Source organism: Leuciscus leuciscus (assembly GCF_965113295.1).
Source record: "Leuciscus leuciscus genome assembly, chromosome: 15".
Taxonomy (NCBI): domain Eukaryota; kingdom Metazoa; phylum Chordata; class Actinopteri; order Cypriniformes; family Leuciscidae; genus Leuciscus; species Leuciscus leuciscus.
In genome coordinates this window covers 26,294,531-26,317,218 of record NC_138739.1, presented here as the reverse complement: position 1 = coordinate 26,317,218, position 22,688 = coordinate 26,294,531, and the positions used below count along the sequence as shown (strand labels likewise).

At 34.4% G+C, this 22,688-nt stretch overlaps 1 protein-coding gene across 1 annotated transcript in view; it reads right to left on the bottom strand.

The window, feature by feature from the left end:
• Window positions 1–1,803: 1,803 nt before the first annotated feature.
• The window catches only part of gpc5b (glypican 5b), a 43,340-nt gene continuing 22,455 nt past the window's right edge, over window positions 1,804–22,688 (bottom strand). Inside the window, exons 8-9 of the mRNA XM_082138227.1 lie at window positions 19,429–19,564; window positions 1,804–3,271 (exon numbers count right to left, since the gene is read on the bottom strand). Coding sequence (XP_081994353.1) covers window positions 3,081–3,271; window positions 19,429–19,564 — 327 coding nt within the window. The 3' untranslated portion in view covers window positions 1,804–3,080. The remainder of the gene's footprint in view (window positions 3,272–19,428; window positions 19,565–22,688) is intronic.

The following is a 22,688-nucleotide window of genomic DNA, read 5'->3' as shown; positions in this document are numbered from 1 at the left end:
AGACAGAATGATAGATAGATAGATACCCTTTACACAGACAGAAAGATAGATAGATAGAGACAGAACAATAGATAGATAGGCTAGATAGATGGATATATAGATAGATATAGATGATAGACAGACAGATATAGATAGATAGAGACAGAACGATAGATGGATAGATAGATGATAGACAGACAGATATAGATAGATAGATAGATAGATAGATAGATAGATAGAGACAGAACGATAGATGGATAGATAGATGATAGACAGACAGATATATACAGACAGAATGATAGATAGATAGATACACTTTACACAGACAGAACGATAGATAAATAGAGACAGAACAAAATATAGATAAATAGATGATAGACAGACAGACAGACAGAACGATAGATGGTTACATAGATAGATAGATAGAAACAGAACAATAGATAGATAGATAGACAGACAGAGAAAGAACGATAGATAGAAAGATAGAACGATAGATAGATAGAAACAGAACAATAGATACATAGATGATAGACAGACAGATAGAGACAGAACGATAGATGGATAGATAGATAGATAGATATATAGATGACAGACAGACAGACAGACAGAACGATAGATGATAGATAGATAGATAGAGACAGAACAATAGATAGATAGATGATAGACAGATAGAGAAAGAACAACAGAAAGATAGAACGATAGATAGAGATAGATAGATGATAGACAGGCAGATAGAGACAGAACAATTGATGAATAGATAGATATATAGATGATAGACAGACAGATAGATAGAGACAGAACGATAGATGGTTTGATAGATAGATACATTTTGAGATGATGAATCATTTGAATCGATTCATTGAAACAATCCGCTCGAATTTCGGATTTCCCAACATCCCTGACAAGTCCAGCCCTGTGTAGGAATAAAAGATGAGGGCTGGGGGTCCAGAGACACCTGCAGGAGGTAACAGACGCCCCCTGCCGCCTTCCCCGACAACTGGAACACAATGCATCCTGCATGGCAATTGATTTTCAGGTGGGATGTTAAACGGACGTGATCATAAAACTGATTGAATCGGTTATAGGCTGAAACCGAGAATACAGTCAGCTGCGAAAGCCTGTTATTTTTCAGTCAAAACACGTCTAATTAAGAGCACTCAGATTCTCAGGGGTTGCTTAGCGGGTTCATTTCAATCAGGCTATGGTGGTTGCACAGCTGAATAAAGAAGAAGAATAATTTTCACAACTACAAAAAGCGCACATTGCACCGCAACGCCTATGTTTGATCATATAGACGCGTGGGTGAAAATGAGTCATGACCACACTAAGAGAATAATAAACCTCTCACCTTTACTCAAAAGCAGTTTCAACGCCAAGTTCCCAGCATTTCTATGACAGTTGCCATGTACTTTGTTGGCACAAAAACGTAGCAGCGGCAAAATGAAGGGTTTAACTGTGGCTGGAGACCAGGAAATGTTCATGACAGCTTAATTGGCATCTAAATAATAAGACACAGCTAATTAAAAAAGCAGCATGAATTACAACATGTCTGCTGAAAGACATGAAGACTCAATTGTGCATTCTGGGCGTGACTGGTTTATTGCAAACATCGCTCAGCTAGATAACAGAGTAGGCTATGTTGTCAGAAAATATGTAATTGATACAAAACACAGCTTTGCAACAGGAAAATAAAATATAACCCGCAGACGAGATGAAGAACGTGCTCAGATGTTGACGGTGAGGTGCGAAAATAGAAATGATTTCAATTTCAAAGCGCATGAGAACGCGAAAGGGAGAGAGAGAGAGAGAGAGAGAGAGAGAGAGAGAGAGCAAAAAGACACGTGTAGCCTATACTTTGAAAATATGGTATTTTATTGATCGATTTCTGTGCGAGCACTTACAGTGACAAATGGCATACGGCGCTGTCGGAGCTACATGGAAAATGACATTATTGACTCAAAACTCCAAAATATAAGTTTAAGACTGTGACGTCACGGAGAACTGTCAAAACAAACAATATACATTTTGCATCTGAGTGTTAAACGCCGATGTTAGGAAGTTTCTACTAGAAATAAAGTATTTCATTATCCTATGGGTTAATCAAAAGCTGTTTTCATTTTTTTAAATGGTTATATGCACAACCCGACTATCATATAAACACTTTTGTATACATAGACTTCAGTATAAATATGTTAAATGTACAATTCGACTTTTTACAACAACAAAAAAGCCCTACAATTGCTCAAGCAGGGTGGGTCAATCTTACAAAAACTGTCATTTCCCTCTAAAAAATAAATAAAAAATACTTGTGAAAATGAAAATTGGCCTGGTTTTGAAGTCCATTAAGATTTGTTTTGCATTATTTGTATTCCTTACAGATTTTCCTCTCAAATTGTCAATACTGTAATGCAAAGAAATACAGTTTTCATTTGAGAAGAAAATATTTATAAATAAACTATTATTAACCCTCCCAACATAAATATGTTTAAAAATGTCACAATGCAAAAAAATCCTAATGTGGATTCATTTTCTTAAAATAATCCCCACCCTCCCCCACTTTAGGACTTTATGAGTTTCACCCGGATATACTGATAAAGGGATAATTAAAACAGCTCTATCTTTAATATAATCCACACATACAATAAAACATTATTCATACATTATATATATACGTATATGGGCAGCCTTCCCAGTAACTACGGCAGGAGGGTGTGAATGAACTCAGGATGTGATATGTTACTCTAAAATGTACCAAACCAGATGAATGTAATGGTAAATCCTCATTCAAAAAGATTCAAATTGTCGTTTTCAAGGATCCGTGTGAACAGGAATCCTTTTGACAACCTATGGTCATCTGGTTGATGGGCACTAAAAAATTTGACATTAAACCACCAAAGAAATGATGGCGGACCTCATCACACTTGCGTCTCCTTACACTACTTAGTAGCTACATAAAACCCTTTAAAACAGGCCAGAGCAAACGAATACCCAGTGTTTGAAGAACTTACTGATCATCTGAGGAGATCAGAAGACGAATGTGCAGACTTCTAAGGGCCTAGTGCAAATGCATGCGTGAATCGTTCAGTCTTTTCTACTGTGCGTCAGACACCATCGGGCCACAGGAGGAGCTGGATTATGGGTAAAAGAGCAAGAAATAGGACGGCTGAGATGGTTGGGATGTGGGTGACTCCTTTGGCTTGCAGGTCCGGTTCGGGTCTTGAGTTGGGGGGTTGGATTGGGATAAAGCCGCCCTGTGGTGAAATTTGGACATGGATTTCCTTTCTCCTGAGCACTGTTGGAAGAAAAATGAACAAAAACATTTAAGAATTAGGTGCGAATATCACATTTAAACAAGATACTCCAAGGGGACGTTTACACAACACCATTTTCAACTAAAAAGGAAAACTTTTTATGCGTTTTGGCCGTTTATTTACATGACAACGGGGTTTTGGGGGCCTGAAAACGCAAACTTTTGATAACGGGTTTCAAAGTGCACGTTTTTGAAAACGATGCCATATCGTCTCTGTGTAAACTACAAAAATACGAATTTGTGAAAACAGTGACGTCATGCAGATTACGTGTTCAGTCAATAGGCGTGTAATGTTTCTTTTCAAAGTAACATCGCCAACTACTGGCCTGGCATGAATAATTAAGTGTTTAATCGTTTTCAAGAATCCATGTGAACAGGAATCCTTTTGACAACCTATAGTCATATGTGTGCAAAAAAACCAAAGGACAAACTTTTCTATTTTTAGTACATCGTTGTCGTATGAACCCTTAGAAATAAAGCTTATTTATTGGCATCTATGGTTCCATTAAGAACATTTAATTTCCATTGAAACTTTCCAGTTCACAAACAGGTTCTTTCCCAGCTAACACGGAATGTCCTCAAAACTTTGGCAAATTTATGAATTCTAGTAACTTTAATAGAATGTGCGTTGAAAGTTACGGGGGCATTAATAACTTTCTCAAAACACAAAAAGCACAAAAACTTTTGAACATCATTCATTGATGGTTTTTCTGAAACATTTTAATTGGACGATCACTCTTATTTTTGTAAGATGATACAAAAATAAACGTACTAGTTTGAGATGGTTCAGAGAACATTTAAAGGTAATTCCCCATAATGTTTGCAAAATGATAAAATGGAACCCTTAATGTTTTCACAATTGATCAAGAAAAACATTTAAAATACATTTAAAAACCTGGACGTTTTGAACGTTTAGTGAGCATAGTGTTTTCATAACATAATGGGAACATTGCCATATTATTCTTAGAACATTTGGTTAAAAACAAATGGTTCTTTTAAGAAATTTTCCATGAAAGGTTCTTTGGGGAAGCAAAAATGGTTCTTCAATGGCATTGGTGCGAAATCCCCCTTTTGAAACTTAAAGTTTTTAGAGCGTACAATAAGAAGCCAATCCCCCGACAAAAGAAAAAGCAAATCCGATTTGGTTACAGTGACAAATGCGCTTTGCGCAACTACGCACACACAATAATGTTCTGGGTTGAACATATGTGCATTGCGCAGCAGATGAGCAGGGCCATATATCAGCACCAGGCTATGAGCCGAGAGCCGCACCACTCGCAGACGCAAACCAACAGACGGCAACGCATTAACGTGTCACAATGAAATGATGCATAGTGTCCATACGGACACAAACGAATGACTTCACGTGCAGATGTCTCGGCACAAACAAACACACATTCACGGTCTGATGTTTCAGAGGCATCCGTTTACCTAATTTTGCAACAACAAATCTGACCCAGACGCAACAAGGCAGGGCGAGACGAAAACAGTCACACCTTTTCCCAATGAAATCCAACCTGAGATTCTCACACAATAGCCATTGTGCCAGTCGCACAATACACAAAGGGTTCATTTATTCACAATCACCATGAGGAGATCTCTTGATGCCAATTAAAGCAGTAAATGGATCCAATTCGTATCAGACCAGAGAGAGAACGCCCGCGGGCTGCTTGGCATTGACAGGAGAGATGTGTAGGAATGATCACATATGCTGTATGAATATCATGCTAAATATGCAGAAGTCGTGTGAAACTGAGGATTCCTGCTGACGCTGAATATGAGAATGTTGGAGGATCTACTTATTTAGCATATTGTATTTCCGTTTCCATTGGACACGGCATGCCGCTATGGTGTTTATAGTTTTAAAAAGAAAACGAATGTATTTCTATGATTCAATGCTTATTATACTGTATACTGTACTGTATACTTATACTGTATGTTAGAAATGTGCTGAATTTTAGATTTTTTTGTTGTCCAAAAATGATCATTTCGTTTTTTTTACGCTGAAGCAGTACATTCCATGAATATATAAATAAAATATATAAATAAAAAAATATAAATGAAAATAATTGTACAACATAAAAATATTAATGAAATAAGTATTTCTAAATATATAAAATGTATAAATAAATGTGTAAATAAATATGCATACATACAGTATATCAAAAGTTTAATTTATAAATAAATAAAACATAACACACTATATTAAAAAAATATAAATTACATATTTATAAATATATTAATTAATATTAATTAAATAAATTATTAACTAATTAATTTAAGTAAATAATACAAGATAATACTATAATAGTATTATACAGTAATACAATGATACTATATTCAGGAATCCACTGGTAATATAAAAATATTCACTTTTAGATTAGTGAGATCAATTTAGACATTATTAGCTACAGTATTAGCAACAACTGTGTACATAAGCTGATTTTAGTCGGTCAGAAACCAAAAACATACGTAACCTCTGAAAATAAAAGTTACCCCTGATGTAATTTCGAGAAGTTACTTTTACATAAAAGGGGAGAAAAAAAAAGGACACAACCATTAAAAAGTTTGGGGTCAGTGAGAAAAAAAAAGAAAGAAATACTACTTAAGAAATGCTTTAAAAAAGAAATAATACGAAAAATTTTCTGATTTTTTTTAACTTTCTATTCAAAGAATCCTATTTTTATTTATTTTTTAGCACGGTTTCCAAAAAACAGTTGAAGACTGGAGTAATGATGCTGAAAATTCAGCTTTTCATCAAAGGAAAAGAATTCATTTTAAAATATATTCAAATAGAAAAAAACTGTTATTTTAAATTATAATTTACTGTATTTACTGTATTTCACAAGTCTACCTGTATGTGGTTGGTCATTAGTCTACATGTTACTTGGATGGTCTGTTCCTTTATTGGTGGTTCTTGGCCTGAATAAGCTGCAGTGTGGACCAGAAGTTATGCTGAAAGTCAAAAATCTGACAGACATCTTCATAGCTATATCTCACCTTTAAAAATTTGATTAGATGGATATGAAATATGTATACAGAGTTGCTGAATGCCAACATGCACTAACACCACAACGTATCTAGACTCATAATAGCTTTGACATGTGGCCACTCATTCATAAGACAAACGGCATAAATCCACCTCCGTAAAACCTTGTTTGCCTTCTGTCTATCAAACACACAGGTGAAGCATGACCACACATGACAGGACGAATGATTGCATTTCAACTCTTTCCCATGAACCTCTAGCTGTTGCAGGAACAAGCCTCCGCAGGTCACATGGCAACTCCCGAGACGGCAGAGTTCTGAAACTAGACGGCGGAGAGCGGTGGAGATCACCGTACTGAACGCCTCACAGAACACAGCCAACAGACTGAATACATTATCATGACAGTGAAGTGTGCAACGGCTTGCTTTGGCCTAGTTTTGCCAACTTCCAGCTGAGAAAAAATGACGAACGAGGGAAAAAAAAAAATCGGAAAGTCTACAAGACTTTTACTTGCCCTTAACTTATTTTGCATTTCAAAAGACTCTACAACTTTTACAGTTGAAGTTTATCTCAACACCTAATTACTGCTAACACACTGCTAAATATTATAACCTCCAATACATACATAAAACACTGCTGTGAGCAAGGCATGCTGCTTCTGTACAATAAAGCGTACATGAATTACCCAGTGCAGATCTATACAGGTGGAGCTAGGGAAGGTGGAGGGTTTCTGAAAGAGCTCATGGCTATTGATACAGCAGAAACAAATCAGCGGAATGATGTGAATGCAGCAGATTGAGATAAGGATCTATCAGTCTGCAGTATCTAGAGTTTCATGACAGAACTTTGTATTTACTGGAAGAATGTTTGTTTATAACTTTTAGAGAACCTTGCTTGAACTTTCTGAGAATGTTCCTTTTTAACTGTGAATGTTTACAATATATTCTGACATACTACTCATTCTATTCCTACAGTATATAAATATACTCCTGCATATTTCTGTATGGGTTGGACTTTACCTTCCTTTTTTTTTTTTTGTCATTATGTTTGAGACATTAATGGCGCTTTTCCACTACACAGTACCAGCTCGCCTCGGCTCGGCTCGGCTCAACTCGACTCGCATTTGTTTGGTTTTCCACTGTGTAAAAGTTGTACCTGGTACTCACCTCCGGCGAGGTTCTGAGCGAGCTGAGGCGATACTAAAATGTGACGTGAAAACACGGCAGACTGCTGATTGGTCAGATAGAATCGTCACTATTCTCTGCGTCATCATTGCACGCGCCAGACGGAGTATCCTGAATAAAAAACAGCAAAAACAAAACCATCCAAAAACAGCATACACTCGATTTCCTCCATTGTCCTGTGTGTGTGGGTAGCGACATTTTTCACTCAAAATTTAACCCAAAAAAACAAACAAAAAAAACAAACAAAAAAAGGAAACAATCTGTCTCTGTGACAACAACATTATTGTGGAAAAAATTGTAAACTAATGTTATGTAAAATAATAGTTTACTATTTTACTATATACTGAATTTATTCCTGTGATGCAAAGCTGAATTATCAGCATCATTACTCCAGTCTTCAGTGTCACACGATCCTTCAGAAATCATTCTAATATGCTGATTTAAGAAACGTTTATTATTATCAGCTGTCCTGTTTAATATGTCTGCTAAAACTGACTGATCCCAAAATTTGGAAGTGTATTTATCTCTCTATAATATAATATAGCCCATATATTATGTTTCTTAAAACTTAATTGTGCCTCTTCTTCAATCCTTGTGTGAAGATACTGAAGTAAACTATCCCTAATAATTATACACCTGTTACAGTTTATTAAGTGTAATCATACGTTTGTTACAGTGTATATATACATTTGTTACTACAGTGTAATTATGTTTGTTACAGTGTAAATATGTGTTTGTTACTATAGTGTAAAAATGCATTTGTTACAGTGTAATAATACGTTTATTACAGTGTAATTATATGTTTATGTTGTAATTAAACGTTTGTTAGAGTGTAATATATTTGTTACTGTGTAATAATAGGTTTGTTATAATGTAATAATACATTTGTTACATGTGTTTGTTACAGTGTAATAATTACATTTATTACAATATAATTATACGTTTGTTTAGTGTAATTATACGTTTGTTACAGTTACAGTGTAATACATTTATTACATTGTAATAATATGTTTGTTACAGTGTAAAACAACATTTGATACATTGTAATTACAGTATACGTTTGTTACAGTGTAATTATTAGAGATGCACTGATGTATCGGCCAATTATCGGTATCGGCCGATTAAAGCTATTAAGTCTTAGCTTTCAAATTCAGTACATTTTATCACAAAATTTAAACAATAAATGTCACTTTAATGCTCATAAATGTGACATGACAGATTACTGTAGCGCCTCAGTTCAAGTGACAGCGTGGAATGTGAGTCTTTTCTTCCACAAATTATATCTATAAAAACATTGATGAATATCAGAAGGTATGTTGAAAGATACAGTACAACTTACAGAAATCCGTATCATGACTCATGTAATCACTCAATCTGTTTCAACCGCGAAAAGACGTCAATAAAACAGCTTGTGAACAATATCACTTAATGTTGCATTTACCTTAGGAAAGTTTTCCAGCGTTCACAGTTTGTGCGTTGGTAAACTATAAAAAACACCAGAGAAGAGCTTATTTACTGCTAATTATATGTGTTTGAATACATTTTTTAATTGAAGTGTTTAAGAAAAATTCCTTATTTGCAACTGAGTTGTATACAAACATTAAATATTATATCTGGAAACAAATAGCAGTTGAATATAACAGCTATGTTATTAATTTTAACCTCTATTACAATGTACCAAATAAGAGGGTTCCCTGTATAGTTTGCAGCATTATTTGGGAGAGATGATTTTATCCTTAAGAAAAATCTAACTATCGGTATCGGCATCGGCTGATATCATTCTGAATAATCGCTATCTGTATCGGCAGAGAAATTCAGTATCAGTGCATCCTCTACTAATAACCAAAAACGAGTATTTTGAAAGTCATTTTTTTTACATTAAATACTTAGACTTTCATTAAATTTGTGCATTCAGCGGTTTAATAATGAATTTTCCATGAAAGACATAATGTCTAAAAGCAGACAGGGAACTATTGTTAACTTGTCCACCCACAAACTGGGTGTAATTATGTGATGTACATGGCAGTCTCTAATACTAGTGATGTGTATGAGAACAAAGACAAAGCATCTCTTTCATTCATTTAGTTTAGTTTTTCTTAAACTAAAGGTGTGAAAAGCAGGTGCAGAAATGTGATCCCTTACCAGCAATGCCAAATGCACACTTAGCTTCTGTAGCCGGACGTTAGAAATTCTGCTTTCAGAGAATATAAAATTATGTTCACATACCGAAGAGTGTTCAGAACTTCAGTAAAAAAATGATAATATAGTTAATACGTTAATAATACATTTGAGTAGTTTTAAGGCACTTGCCTTTTAAGGCAAGTTAGCTTGGCGACCATCTTGAAAACGCCTCAGAGATGTTATTTACAATCATGCAAGTACCTGAATGGGGAAATACAAAAATCTACAACACTGTTGGTCAAGATTACGTTCAAATAATCTATTTCAAATCCAGGATAAAATCTTATGGCAAAGGTATTATAAATTTAGCACGAATTTAGTTTTTTTCAGGCAGATCCATGAGGCTAATGCGCTAATGTAGTTTTCCGCCTTAAACTATTAGGCGGGAAACTAAGCTTAGCACCACTAACTATAACAAATAAAACAGAAGCCTGATCTAACAATCTTTGATCATTAATATGGCCAACCATGTCAAAGGAAAGACATTTGTATTGAGAGCATGGCTAAAGGTAAGCAAACTTACTCTATTAGACACAATATCCTCTACAGCTGGAGGATGAATCTGGTTTTACCTTTGGGAGTCAATCTAATCTTCCTCCCCTCTTCGCCGTCTGTGTTGCTGGGGGAAGGGGAAGGAAAGCCAGAGTATCTGAAATTATGTTAGCATTAGCTACACTGACATCTACTTGCAAAAAATCCGGTTTGTTATAGTAACATATAAAAACATATTTACTGAAAAAAGGAGAACGAAGCAGGTGCTGACAAACAGACAACGGCACATTTGCAGGAGATGAGGTCACCTTAATCAAAGTTTACCAAGCTGTCAGAGCATGTCCGCTCCAATGTCTGATGCTGGGAAAATAATCTGATAATTACGAACCCAGACACGCATGAGTGCCAATGCAGTAACATGAGTGCAACCGCCAGTATGTGCCAAACAAACAACAGTCGTGATTTTTAAAATGTTTTTTTTTTCTAAGCAATTCATCCAGGACCTTGTATGTATTGTAGGCAGGTGTTGTCAGGGGTTAAAGCAAAAAATAAATAAATCTCTTGACTGAAAATTTTTCCTCGGCCAAACCCCATTCCACAGCCCATCACACGCCCAGTTTAAGAGCAGTTTTTTCTTCTTCTTGTAGTTAGGAGTATAGTGAGTACATGCTTTACCTTCACAAATGAAATACTCAAAGAACATTTGCTTTTAAAGAAAGGCCATTTGAACTGTTTCTATTATTTATACACTTTATGAAATTTCAATGTTTTCTATCTAATGCTTTTGTCACGGTGTGGGTTTTGTGTCTTGTTCCTTGTTAGATGTCCTCACACTTCCTGGTTGGTTTCTTGCCTGTTCCTGTATTTTGTTATTCTTGTTGGATTGCTTACATGGTATTTGACCCTTGCCTGGACTGGATTACGCTTTACGGATTACCCCAAATAAATATATCTAACTGCACTTGGATCTGCTGTCTCTCCATTGTGTGTGTCGTGACAGCTTTTACAAGACTTGACTCTTTGTGATGTAGTCATACAAATAATTAACCATTCGCATAACTTTAACACAAGATTTTGTTTCTCAAATATTAAAAGTTAACGGAGCTTTTGCGAAAAGTGAGCTAATATCACAAACTATACATAATATAATATCTGTTTTTAACCTAGCCATTATAAATAAATTATATAATGTTATTTTTTAATTTTATCTATGTTGATTATATGAAAAGTGAACAGCATGAGCAGGAACTTAAGCGTGATTTTATAAATACCGAGGTCCTTGCTATAGTGATCATGCTATGGGGGTTCATGGGGGTTCGAGAATTGTTTTATTTTCCTCATCTACACATGTGCATTTTAAAGTGTTTGAAGGTAAAAAAAAATAATTAAAAAAATTTGGATTTGGAGGATACCAGTAGCAGTGGCATAAATTATTTGTCAAGGAGATAACAGATTCTTAAATATGAGAATACGTTTAAATTCTGCAATGAATGATCCACACCACAAAATGGAAATGCAGAATTTTTATGCTTATTGTTACATTTCAGTCAAATGCCAATGCAATACTTCTGTGTCCAGAGGCAAATGAGTAATTTATATGAGCATCAAATATTGGTTTCAGCAACTTGTTTTTGGACTAATCTGTTCATTTAATGGTTAAATTGTTCACTCATGAAGACAGTCACTTGTCGCCACCTACTGGCTTAATGATGGAAGTTGCGCAAACACTCCAAATGCTGATACTAGTGAAATATAACATATTCGAGGACCATTTACAAATATTAATATTTATACAATACTACTATTATGGCATTATAATTAATAAGTGCTTGTGTTGTTAAATTGAGCTTATATTTTCCACTGTAATTAGCAAAGAACATTTATATGTGTTAAATAGAAATACATTGTAATAATGTTAATCTCATGGGCACAGTATCTAATACCTGCTCTTCCTCTTCCCTCATCACATTCTCTCTTTCTTCTTCTCGCAGTCTACTAATCTTTAGCTACCTGTATATCTTATCTTCCCTTGATACAGCTTTGATTGATACAGTCTTTGCAAACTGATTGTTTCTGTTAATCGTTTAATACTTTTATCGTAAACAGTTGTTTGGTTTAGCTAGTTACATCTCGAAGGCCAGACTCACACTATATGACCGTTAACTGAGAGCGTGTCGTGAAGCGTCGCGCTGGAATTTGCGAAATAGATTTTTTTCACCTTGCCTGGGAAAACAAGCGAGCGTTGTGACGGTGTCGCTCTCTATTTGGGCGCAGCTAAAGCAGCTCAGATGAAGTCGGTTATCGTGGCGATATGCAATATCATTGCAGCACCAAAGTAGAGTTAACATTAGGCAATTATTTCACAACCTTCATTATATGCACTTCGAAAAATTACAGAGGTCCTGACCTCGGGGACCTCAATGGTGGGTACGGCCCTGGGCATGAGTAAGATAGGATCATTAGATGCGCAATATATCGGAAGACATATGGAGTGGGTCAGACATGATTTTGACCACTTCATTAAGTTTTGTTTTGTATAAAACCTTTCTTTAAGGTGAATTTCGTTTCGGATAAATTGTATCTTAATTTTAATCGATGTTTCTTCAACCAATTGCTTAGATTTAATAAATGAGAAGCAAATATAGCAGACAATATAATCAGGAAATGGAGGACAAGCTTCAGCTTCCTCACTGATGGCATGACATTTTCTCCTAGGATTTCATGATACTTCAATGAATCCATCTTGCCTTCCACAAGCTGCAAGTTTCCAGTGCCACAGAATGCAAAGCAGCCCCAGAGCATCACCGAGCCCCACCATGATTAACTGTAGACAGAGTGTTCTTTTCAGCATACGCCTCATTCTTCTTTCACCAGACATACTGCTGATCCATAGGGCCGAAAAGTTCCAGTTTTGTTTTATCGCTCCACAGAACAGAATCTCAAAACTTCTGTGGCTTATTTATATGATTTTGAGCACTTTTCTTATGCTTTTGGGTCAGTAGTGGTGTACGTCTTGGAGTTTTGGCATGGAAACCACATGCGTTTAGTACACGCCTTACTGTGCAAGCTGAAACCTTAGTGCCTGTTGCCACCAAGTCTTGCTGCAGGTCTTTTGCAATCACTCTAGGGTTTTCCTGAACCTGCCTTCTCAGAAATCTGGTTACAGCTGTTACAGTTTGCTTTTTCAGCCCCGTCCAGGTAGTGTAACCACTGTTCCTTTAACTTTGAGCTTGCGAACTATGCTTCCAACGGTGTCTCTAGGAACATAGTGCCTTCACTATCTTTTTGTATTCTGTTCCTTGTTTGTGAAGGGCGATGATACATTCCCTTAACTTTTTGGACCATTTTTTGACTTAGCTATATCTTTAACATGCAGTCAAACATGAAACAACAAACCTAGCCTGTTCAGATATTTCATGTGTTCTAGCTCAAGCACACCTGGTGCAACTAATGAAGCCCTTGATTAGTTGCATCGGGTGTGCTTGAGACAACAAGGGTTGAATAATTTCGATTACAACTATAAAATATGGAAATGATAAAATATACAATAGATAATATTTATCTATAAATACTACTACCCAAGGGCACTGTTTGATAAATAAATAAATAAAAACTAGCCTCTAAAATTACGTTCAGAAATGATTAAGTGATTCACCTGATATCATGAATATCGTACTTGTAATGCCAATTCTGGCATTTAACATTGACTTTTCATGACCCAATCAATTCCTAATAGATCAAATTAAATCCCATCCACATTCTTTTCAACTCAAACCTCTTTTTTCACTCATATTATGTAATTAAAATAAGAATCACACGGTGTTGTGTTAAAAGTGAAGATCATTTGCATAAAAGACAAATTTGGGTCACACACACATACACCCTCTGGTATTGTTTGACCTTCACTAGAGGCTTGAGGTTGGGGGTGTAAAGGTATCTCTCGCGGTCCTTCTTGAATCAGTAATGAGTCCTTCATTACCCAAGCCACGATTCCCAAGAGATGATTGTGGCAGCAGACCCAACACACACCCGCTTAAATGCAACTCTAACCCAGACCACCGCAGAAAGCAAACACACACTCTCTTTTGTAATTTATCCTTGCACATTAACAGCATTAATGGATATATTAAGCTGGAGTGATCTTCTTCACGGAGCTCTTGAGTTGGCAGATTGAATAATGAGCCTTCGCTCACTCTCAACAACAGTGATTCAATAGCGACGGTGTAGATGTCACTTAATTAATCAAAGGAAAGCTGGGGAGAATGGAGGATGGTCTAGTGGCCAGAACAATCAGAGTCCTTCATTTTGGCTTTGACTCTTTTATTGCCACACGACTCGGCCTGTTAAGCAACATACAGTAAACTTATTACAAGGACAGTCCCACTGGAGAAACCTAGGGTTGTGTGTTGCTCAAGGGCGCGATGATGAAATTTCATGGATCACCCTGGCAAGACGCAAGCCTACAACCTTTCGGGTATTGTCCTAAAATTTCAACCCTACACAAGTGATCCTGTATTGCCAAAGTAGTAATGTGCTCTATGCATTAAAAAATAAAATGGGTAAATAAGCATTATATATATATATATACAGTACAGGCCAAAAGTTTGGAAACATTACTATTTTTAATGTTTTTGAAAGAAGTTTCTTCTGCTGATCAAGCCTGCATTTATTTGATCAAAAATATAGAAAAATTTTTATAATATTGTGATATATTATTACAATTTAAAATAATTGGTTTTCAATTTATTATACTTTAAATGATCATTTATTTCTGTGATGCAAAGCTGAATTTTCAGGATCATTACTCCAGTCTTCAGTGTCACATGTGACATCCAGTCTATCACAGGATCCTTTAGATATCATTCTAATATGATGATTCATTATCAAAGTTGGAAACAGTTCTGCTGCTTAACATTTTTTATAACCTGTGATACTTTTTTAGGATGCTTCGATGAATAAAAAGTAAACAAATAAAAAAATAAATAATAAAAAAAGAAGTAAATGTTTTAAAAATAGAAATCTTTTGTAACAACAATATACACCACTGGTCAGTAATTTGGGGTTTGATATAAATAAATACTTTTATTCAGCAAGGATGTGTTAAATTGATAAAAAGTGATAGTAAAGAAGATTTATATTATTAGAAAATATTTTTTTATTTTGAATAAATGCAGGTCTTTTTAACCTTTTATTCATCAAATATATTAGGCAGCAGAACTGTTTCCAACACTCATAATAAATCAGAATATTAGAATGATTTCTAAAGGATCATGTGATAGACTGGATGTCACATGTGACACTGAAGACTGGAGTAATGATCCTGAAAATTCAGCTTTGCATCACAGAAATAAATGATCATTTAAAGTATAATAAATTGAAAACCAATTATTTTAAATTATAATAATATATCACGATATCACATTTTTTTCTGTATTTTTTATCAAATAAATGCAGGCTTGATGAGCAGAAGAAACTTCTTTCAAAAACATTAAAAATAGTAATGTGTCCAAACTTTTGGCCTGTACTGTATATATATATATATATATATATATATATGTATATGTATATGTATATGTATATATATATATTAGTAAATTTAGTATGGCATGTCACATAATATATGTGGGCACTCCGAGCACCACTGTTTAAGACGCAAGAACAAACAAACAAATAAATACTTTGTAGCTTGAGTTTCAAATAGCTTCCTCAGAACTGAGAGTTTAAGTGGCTCTGTTTTTTTACATTCTGGCTATCAGGTAGTCCAAACTGTGAACTCACACACTGCAGATGTGGGGACACAAACAGTAAACACACACACACACACACACACACACACACACACACACACACACACACACACACACACACACACACACACACACACACACACACACACACACACACACACACACACACACACACACACTGGTGGTGTTGCGAGATTTCATTTCATTCATTTGGCTGGAGGTTACAGCCTCAGCAAGTGCTTATCAGACTCTGGTTCCATAAACAGCTGGATAGAATTACATTTTAAATACCACATTCCCCACGCGCGCTGCAGAGTCAGAGGTCTAATGACGGACACAAAAGGACAAAGCTGGGACAAAAGTGGAATAAATAAACAAGAAAACAGATAAACTTGTAGCAAAATGGCATTTGAAGCCATGGCATTGTGGTGTGTCCTATAGTGTTACATGCTATACTCCATCTAAAACCATTTTAAACATTTTTGTAAACTTTTATAAGAAAATGACCATCTAAAGTGCCACAGAATCAAAGATAAAGTCCACCTTGACTCCAAAAACTATAATTGTGTGTGTATCCAGGCAAACGGCTCAAGAAAACAGGCCTTATTAGCATTATTGACGCAGACAGTGACTGCAAACGTCTCAGATCTGAATCTTTGAGGTTCAGCAGGAAACGATCAATGAGTAATTTTATGGACCTCAGAGGAGGTGCATGCAAAAAAAAAAAAAAAAAAGACCATTCTTTTTGCATGTTCGGAAGCACACCAGAAAACAGACCTCGAGTTTGGTCTCCATCCATCCGAGGCCGAGCCAAACTGCAGCAATGCTTATTTGTGTGTGTCATAGTCACGGTCAATTACGACGAGGTACGCTCGAAGAAAACAAACAATGCAAATTGCAAGCCTTGTCTGTGTGCTTAACTCAGCATCATTGGACAGAGACACCAAGCATGAAGAGAAAGACGAGAGAGACGGAGCGGTGGGTATCATAACGCTCTGGTCTCCGTTAATGAACCGTTTCCTGCAAAATGAATAATTGATTGATTATGACCAGCTCTGTGGTCGCTGTAGGGGAAACTATACCTCCATGACCCCGGATGAGACGGGCTGTCATTCAGCAATCCGTTCTTTCATCAACTCAAGGGATTTGAGGGATTTAAAACGGCCAAGCCAGGAATTCATTCCATTGGGTTTGGGGAAATAAAAATAGATTAAAAATCACTAAAAGTGAGGATACCTTGGTAAAAGTGTAACGGTAACTTTTGTCAATTTGTCACAAAATGTAATTCGTTCTCGACAGCTCTTGTTGAAAAACTGTCCGCATGGGTAACAGGAGAAAGACATTTGTTGGATCACTTCTTCATTTTGGCATGAAATCGAAAGATGATCAAGGGTTTTGGTGCCAATAAAGTAATTGTTCTTTCTTCAACTAAACCAACTTTTATATCCAGGTACAAAAAATAAAAAAATTGCTTTACTACTTTTAGACTTTATGGATTTACCCAGACTTACAATTTTAAACATGAAAATCCATCGTAAAAATATAATTGCATTTTTAAAACTATGATAATCCAAACCAGGGTTTCCCAAATTTAGGAGTCATGAGTAAATAAAAATTTATTAACAAATAAAACACTTAGTAAAAATGATATCATAAAACTGTACAATTTTAATAAATCTAACATCTCAAAAGAAAAAACAATCTAAATAAAATGCTTACTAAAATCCTAAAACAAAGAAAAAAATAAATGTGTAATTTCCAATCAAGCTGTTATTTTGTCAAATTATGTGTGTATTTAGGATACATAAAATGCTTCTTTTTTATTTTTATTTAAACACAATACATAATTTGAGATGTGGTGGAAATGACACTATTTTAGTATATATATAATATATATATATAAATGTATAAATAATAATTGTATTTATAAATAAATACATACAATCAATAAATAAATAATTGTATTTATAATTTTATAAATACATTTATTTGAATTTTTTTATTAAATTTAAATTTAAATTTATAAAGAAATATTTTTATAAATAAAGAAATAAATTGCAAATAAATACATAACATACGTATTTAACATACATAACATTCATACATAACAGGAATATTAGTATATTTTAAAAAATCTAAAAAGGCAGAAGTACTCAAATAATTGGGTAAAATATAAATAAATATGTGTATATATATATATATATATATATATATATATATACACACACACACACACACACATATTTGCATAAATAAATAAATACATTTTGTTTATAAATAAATAAATAAATAAATTATTTATTTATTTATTTAAAAGCCAATCAATAATTATTTAGTTATAAACAAGTAATTTATAAATAAATAAATAATATTTAAATACATAGCATATACATAAAACATACATAACATTCATAACAGAGGAATATATTTTAAAAGTCAACAGGGCCCATGTATTGAAGAGATACATTTAATTAAAATACTAAGGATGATTTCACGGTATAATATCCCAAAAAACACAGTCTCAGCCAAATCAATCCGTGCTTTGTTACCTGACTCAACAAATACGAAGCCAGATTATTTTTAAAGCATGGATGCTATTCGGAAATGTTTCCGAGAGCAATGGACAAAGATGCATGACCTCATAGAAGCAGCACCGAGGCTGGACTCTGAGCAACAGAGTAAAAGAACAGCGGGCGTTCCTTGAAAAATGGTGCAATAACTCCCTACACACAATTCTATTAATCTATTATAAGGTGAAATCCATTATTTAGTCCAACCCCTGAGTGCATCCAGCGTACCAAGTAGAGCACAGACCTAAGAACAATACTGTTCCATTAAAGTACATCTTAAGCGTAATAATTTGTTATAAAGCATTTGTTTTCAATGATAAAATATGATATAAAATGAAACCAATAGATAAACTCAAAAAAGCAAACTTTCGGAAGAAAAGACTTGTTTTCAAAGAATATTTCTTAAATTGACCTAATTGGCAAACATGTTTGTTTTTCTCAGTTATTGTTTTAAACTTAAACTTAATTCAGTTTTGTTTTGTTTTCTGTTAAAAAGAAGAAAAACAAGTTTATTTTTCTCACCACACTGGGAAAATGTTTGTTTGTTTTTAACTAATTTAATTCAGTTTTGCTTTGATTTATGCTTAAAAAAATTAAAAAACAAGTTTATTTTTCTCACCACCAGGGAAATTGTTTTTGTTTGTTAGTTTTTAACATAAACCTAATTCAATATAACTTTGAAGAAAAAAAAACTAAAAAAACAAGTGTATTTTTCTTATCACTGAGACTTTTTACAATTATTTTTAACATAAACCTCATCCAATTTTGTTTAGATTTATGCTTATAATAGCCCTGTTGTGATCGGCACTGTAAATAATGAGAAGAGACTGACCTCCTAAAACAAACACAAGACAGTAAATGGCTCTGGGTTTCTTAGCAACATGGGAAGGACGTCCTCTCCTGGGACCAGTAGATCAAGTAAATGCAGAGAGACAGTTGGCTTTGAGCCGCAGATGCAGAGGACGTGCAAACTCACCTGTCTTGTCGCCCCGGCCCGATCCTTGACAGCCGTCTTCATCATCGCACTCGCCACTGCCTTCTGCCATGTCGCAGCCGCTGGTCTCGACATCCTCACGACCATCTGTTCCTAAACCCGTCTCACTCCACATCTCCTGTGACAAAACGTAAATCACAGGACAGCGGACCATCAGACACATATTCTTATGAGATTCAATCACTTTTTGAGATTCAATAACAACTTTTTATTTATTATTCAACTTTTTATTTATCAAAAAATCAAAAAGTATCACAGAAAAAAAAAGTATCACAGGTTATAAAAAAAATATGAAACAGCACAACTGTTTGCAATATTGATAATAAATCAGCATATTAGAATGATTTCTGTCTGAAGGATCATGTGACTGGAGTATAATGGCTGATGAAAATTCAGCTTTGCATCACAGAAATAAATTATATTTTAAATTATATTCAAATAAAAAACCATTATTTAATAACAATTTAATAACAATATTAAAGTTTTTTTTTCTGTATTTTTGATCAAATAAATGCACACTTGATGAGCACAAGAGACTTCTTTCAAAACATAAAAAATATAAATAGGCCTATTTCCCAACTTTTGACCGGTAATATATATATATATATATACATATATATATATATATATATATATATAAAATACGAGGAGAACGTTTTATATTTTTAAATATTTTAAATTTGAGGGAAGAACAAAACACTAAACTTGGTTAAGGTATTTTTCTGACAAAAAACAGCTATAGGTCTTCCTTTACTATGCAAGAATAAAAGTTGACAGGAAATAAGCATACATCGACTACAACATAATCAGGCATTAAAGGGGTGGTATAATGCCCTTTTCACAAGATGAAAAATAAGTCTCTGATGTCCCCCGAGTGTGTATGTGAAGTTTTAGCTCAAAATACCACACAGATATTTTTATATAGCATGTTAAAGTTGTCACTTTTTGAGGTTGAGCAAAAACGCACCCTTTTTTGTGTCTGTCCCTTTAAATGCAAATGAGCTGCTGCTCCCAGCACAGAGGGTGGAGCTTCGATTACCTCCTCACACAGATACACACTGAAAATTTCAAAAACTTTTAGCCTTTTATGTTCAAACCGGATTCAAACAATGATGGAGAGACTCAAGAAGAAGTGACAACATGTAGACAACATTTCTGAATGGTTAGTTGAATTTATGTAGCTGATGAGTAGTTATCTTCTAGTCATTGATAAGCATATTCTGTTATGATAATCTATAAATTGTGTTCCCGGGGGCGGGGTTTATGTAAATTTTAGGGTTGGTGATGTCACTAACCCGAGAGGAAGCTTGTGTAATCCCTACCAGCTGTTTGTTGTAGTCCTTAAAAAGCAATTTCATTAAAAGCAAATATCTCCCTTTGCTTTGAACTTTGAGCGTTATAACTTTGCAGATGTTGTTTATGCTCAAACAGCAACATTACACACTAACTAAAGCTAGAAAAGTGAAATCATGATCAACCACCCCTTTAATATTTTGTTGAGTCTCTTTGGTTTTTCACTGTGTTCATAATTTATAATTGACAGCCTGTATGTTTGCACAATTTGGCGAGTTTCATTGCGTTATCACAAATAAAACAAGCACAGCTATGAACAATGAATATATATATATATATATATATATATAAGTTATTTCTAGGGAATGTCCAACCTGATCCAAGCTCCAGCTGGTGCACCCTAACAACTACAGCAGCTCTGTTCTCAAATTCACGAGCTGTAATAGTGGAATTTTCCTGAAATGACTCCCTCTGAAGCGAGTAAGTGAGTCGAGATCACCCATCACGACCAAATAGCCCCATGTGTTCCAACAAAGGCTTCCAGGCAAGAAGTCAAGGCTCATAACAGCAGCATACCATTGCACCAAACGTGGATTCACTCAAGTGCAAATTCCATTTTCACAGCGAGAGAATATTAAACACGTGCTGTTGCGAGGCATTTCAGAACTGTTTAGAAAAACAGCTCTGGGAATCGGAGTTGTGCATAATTCACAACATCTTAACTCAGTTATTTTCTGGCTCCCCATTGTTTCTGCTTTCATATTCTGTCACACTTTCTAATTTGTTTTTAACACAGAGAAGTGCAAAACAACTTCATAGAACCCACGACAGAATCACAGCCAATCAGAACATAACTGATGTTTAATATTCAGTAGAGCAAGATTTTGGACCAATGAGATTTTACTGTGGGTGTGGCTACCAAGTGTGACTTGACAAAAGCAGAAAATAAGCGACCCCAAAAAAGCGACCTCTTCTTGCTGAAACCGATAATGATTTGTATGTTATGGCTTAAATGGCAAACATTACAATTTTCTACTATTTTGTCTAGTAAATTAAAAAATAAAACACTAACAATCAAAATGAATCAGTTTAAATGCTACAAGTTGGCCCTGCAACCTTACTTTTTCACATTATTATTAACATCATTTTTTTTTATAGTAAGTTAAGGTATTATATTTCTATATTTTATATAAATATATATATATATATATATATACATATACATACAAACACATATATTATATATATTTACAAACTTTTATGTTAGATGCTATTAATCATGATTAATCAATTTGACAGCACTAATATACTGTATATACAACAATAAGAAAACATGAAAAAAAAAATATAATAATAAAAAAAAATATATATATATATACAGTATATATATGTATGTATGTATGTATGTGTGTATGAACTAATAATGTAATTAATTTAAAAGGTATGATTATTTAAATATTATTAAATATTTTATTAAATAACAAAAAATATATATATAATATTTAACCATTTAAAAAACTAGGTCCAAAATCCATATGGTAAACAAACAAACAAACAAACAAACAAATAAAGTTTGTTGTTATGATCGGTTAGGATAAACAAATCCTTAGATTTATTTGGAAATACAACTTATTAGTATAAAGTTGAACAATGAATATTTCAGATTTCATTGATTGTATATTGCACAAGCACATTTTTAATTCACTTTCCTTACATTATGGTTCTCCCTGATGGAGGAACGCAACACAATTAAATTGCATAGTGACTTTGTGGAAATCGTTCCCCAGGGGACTGGTAATTAACTGCTGTATAATGAATTATGCCACGCGTCAGGCGAACACCATGGCAACAACAGGGCGAACAGACTGTCCTTTACCAGCGAATCCACCCCCTTCTATTGAGATAAAACAGCGACATACTTATTAGTGCTTTCTTTTTTGCCTTGCCTG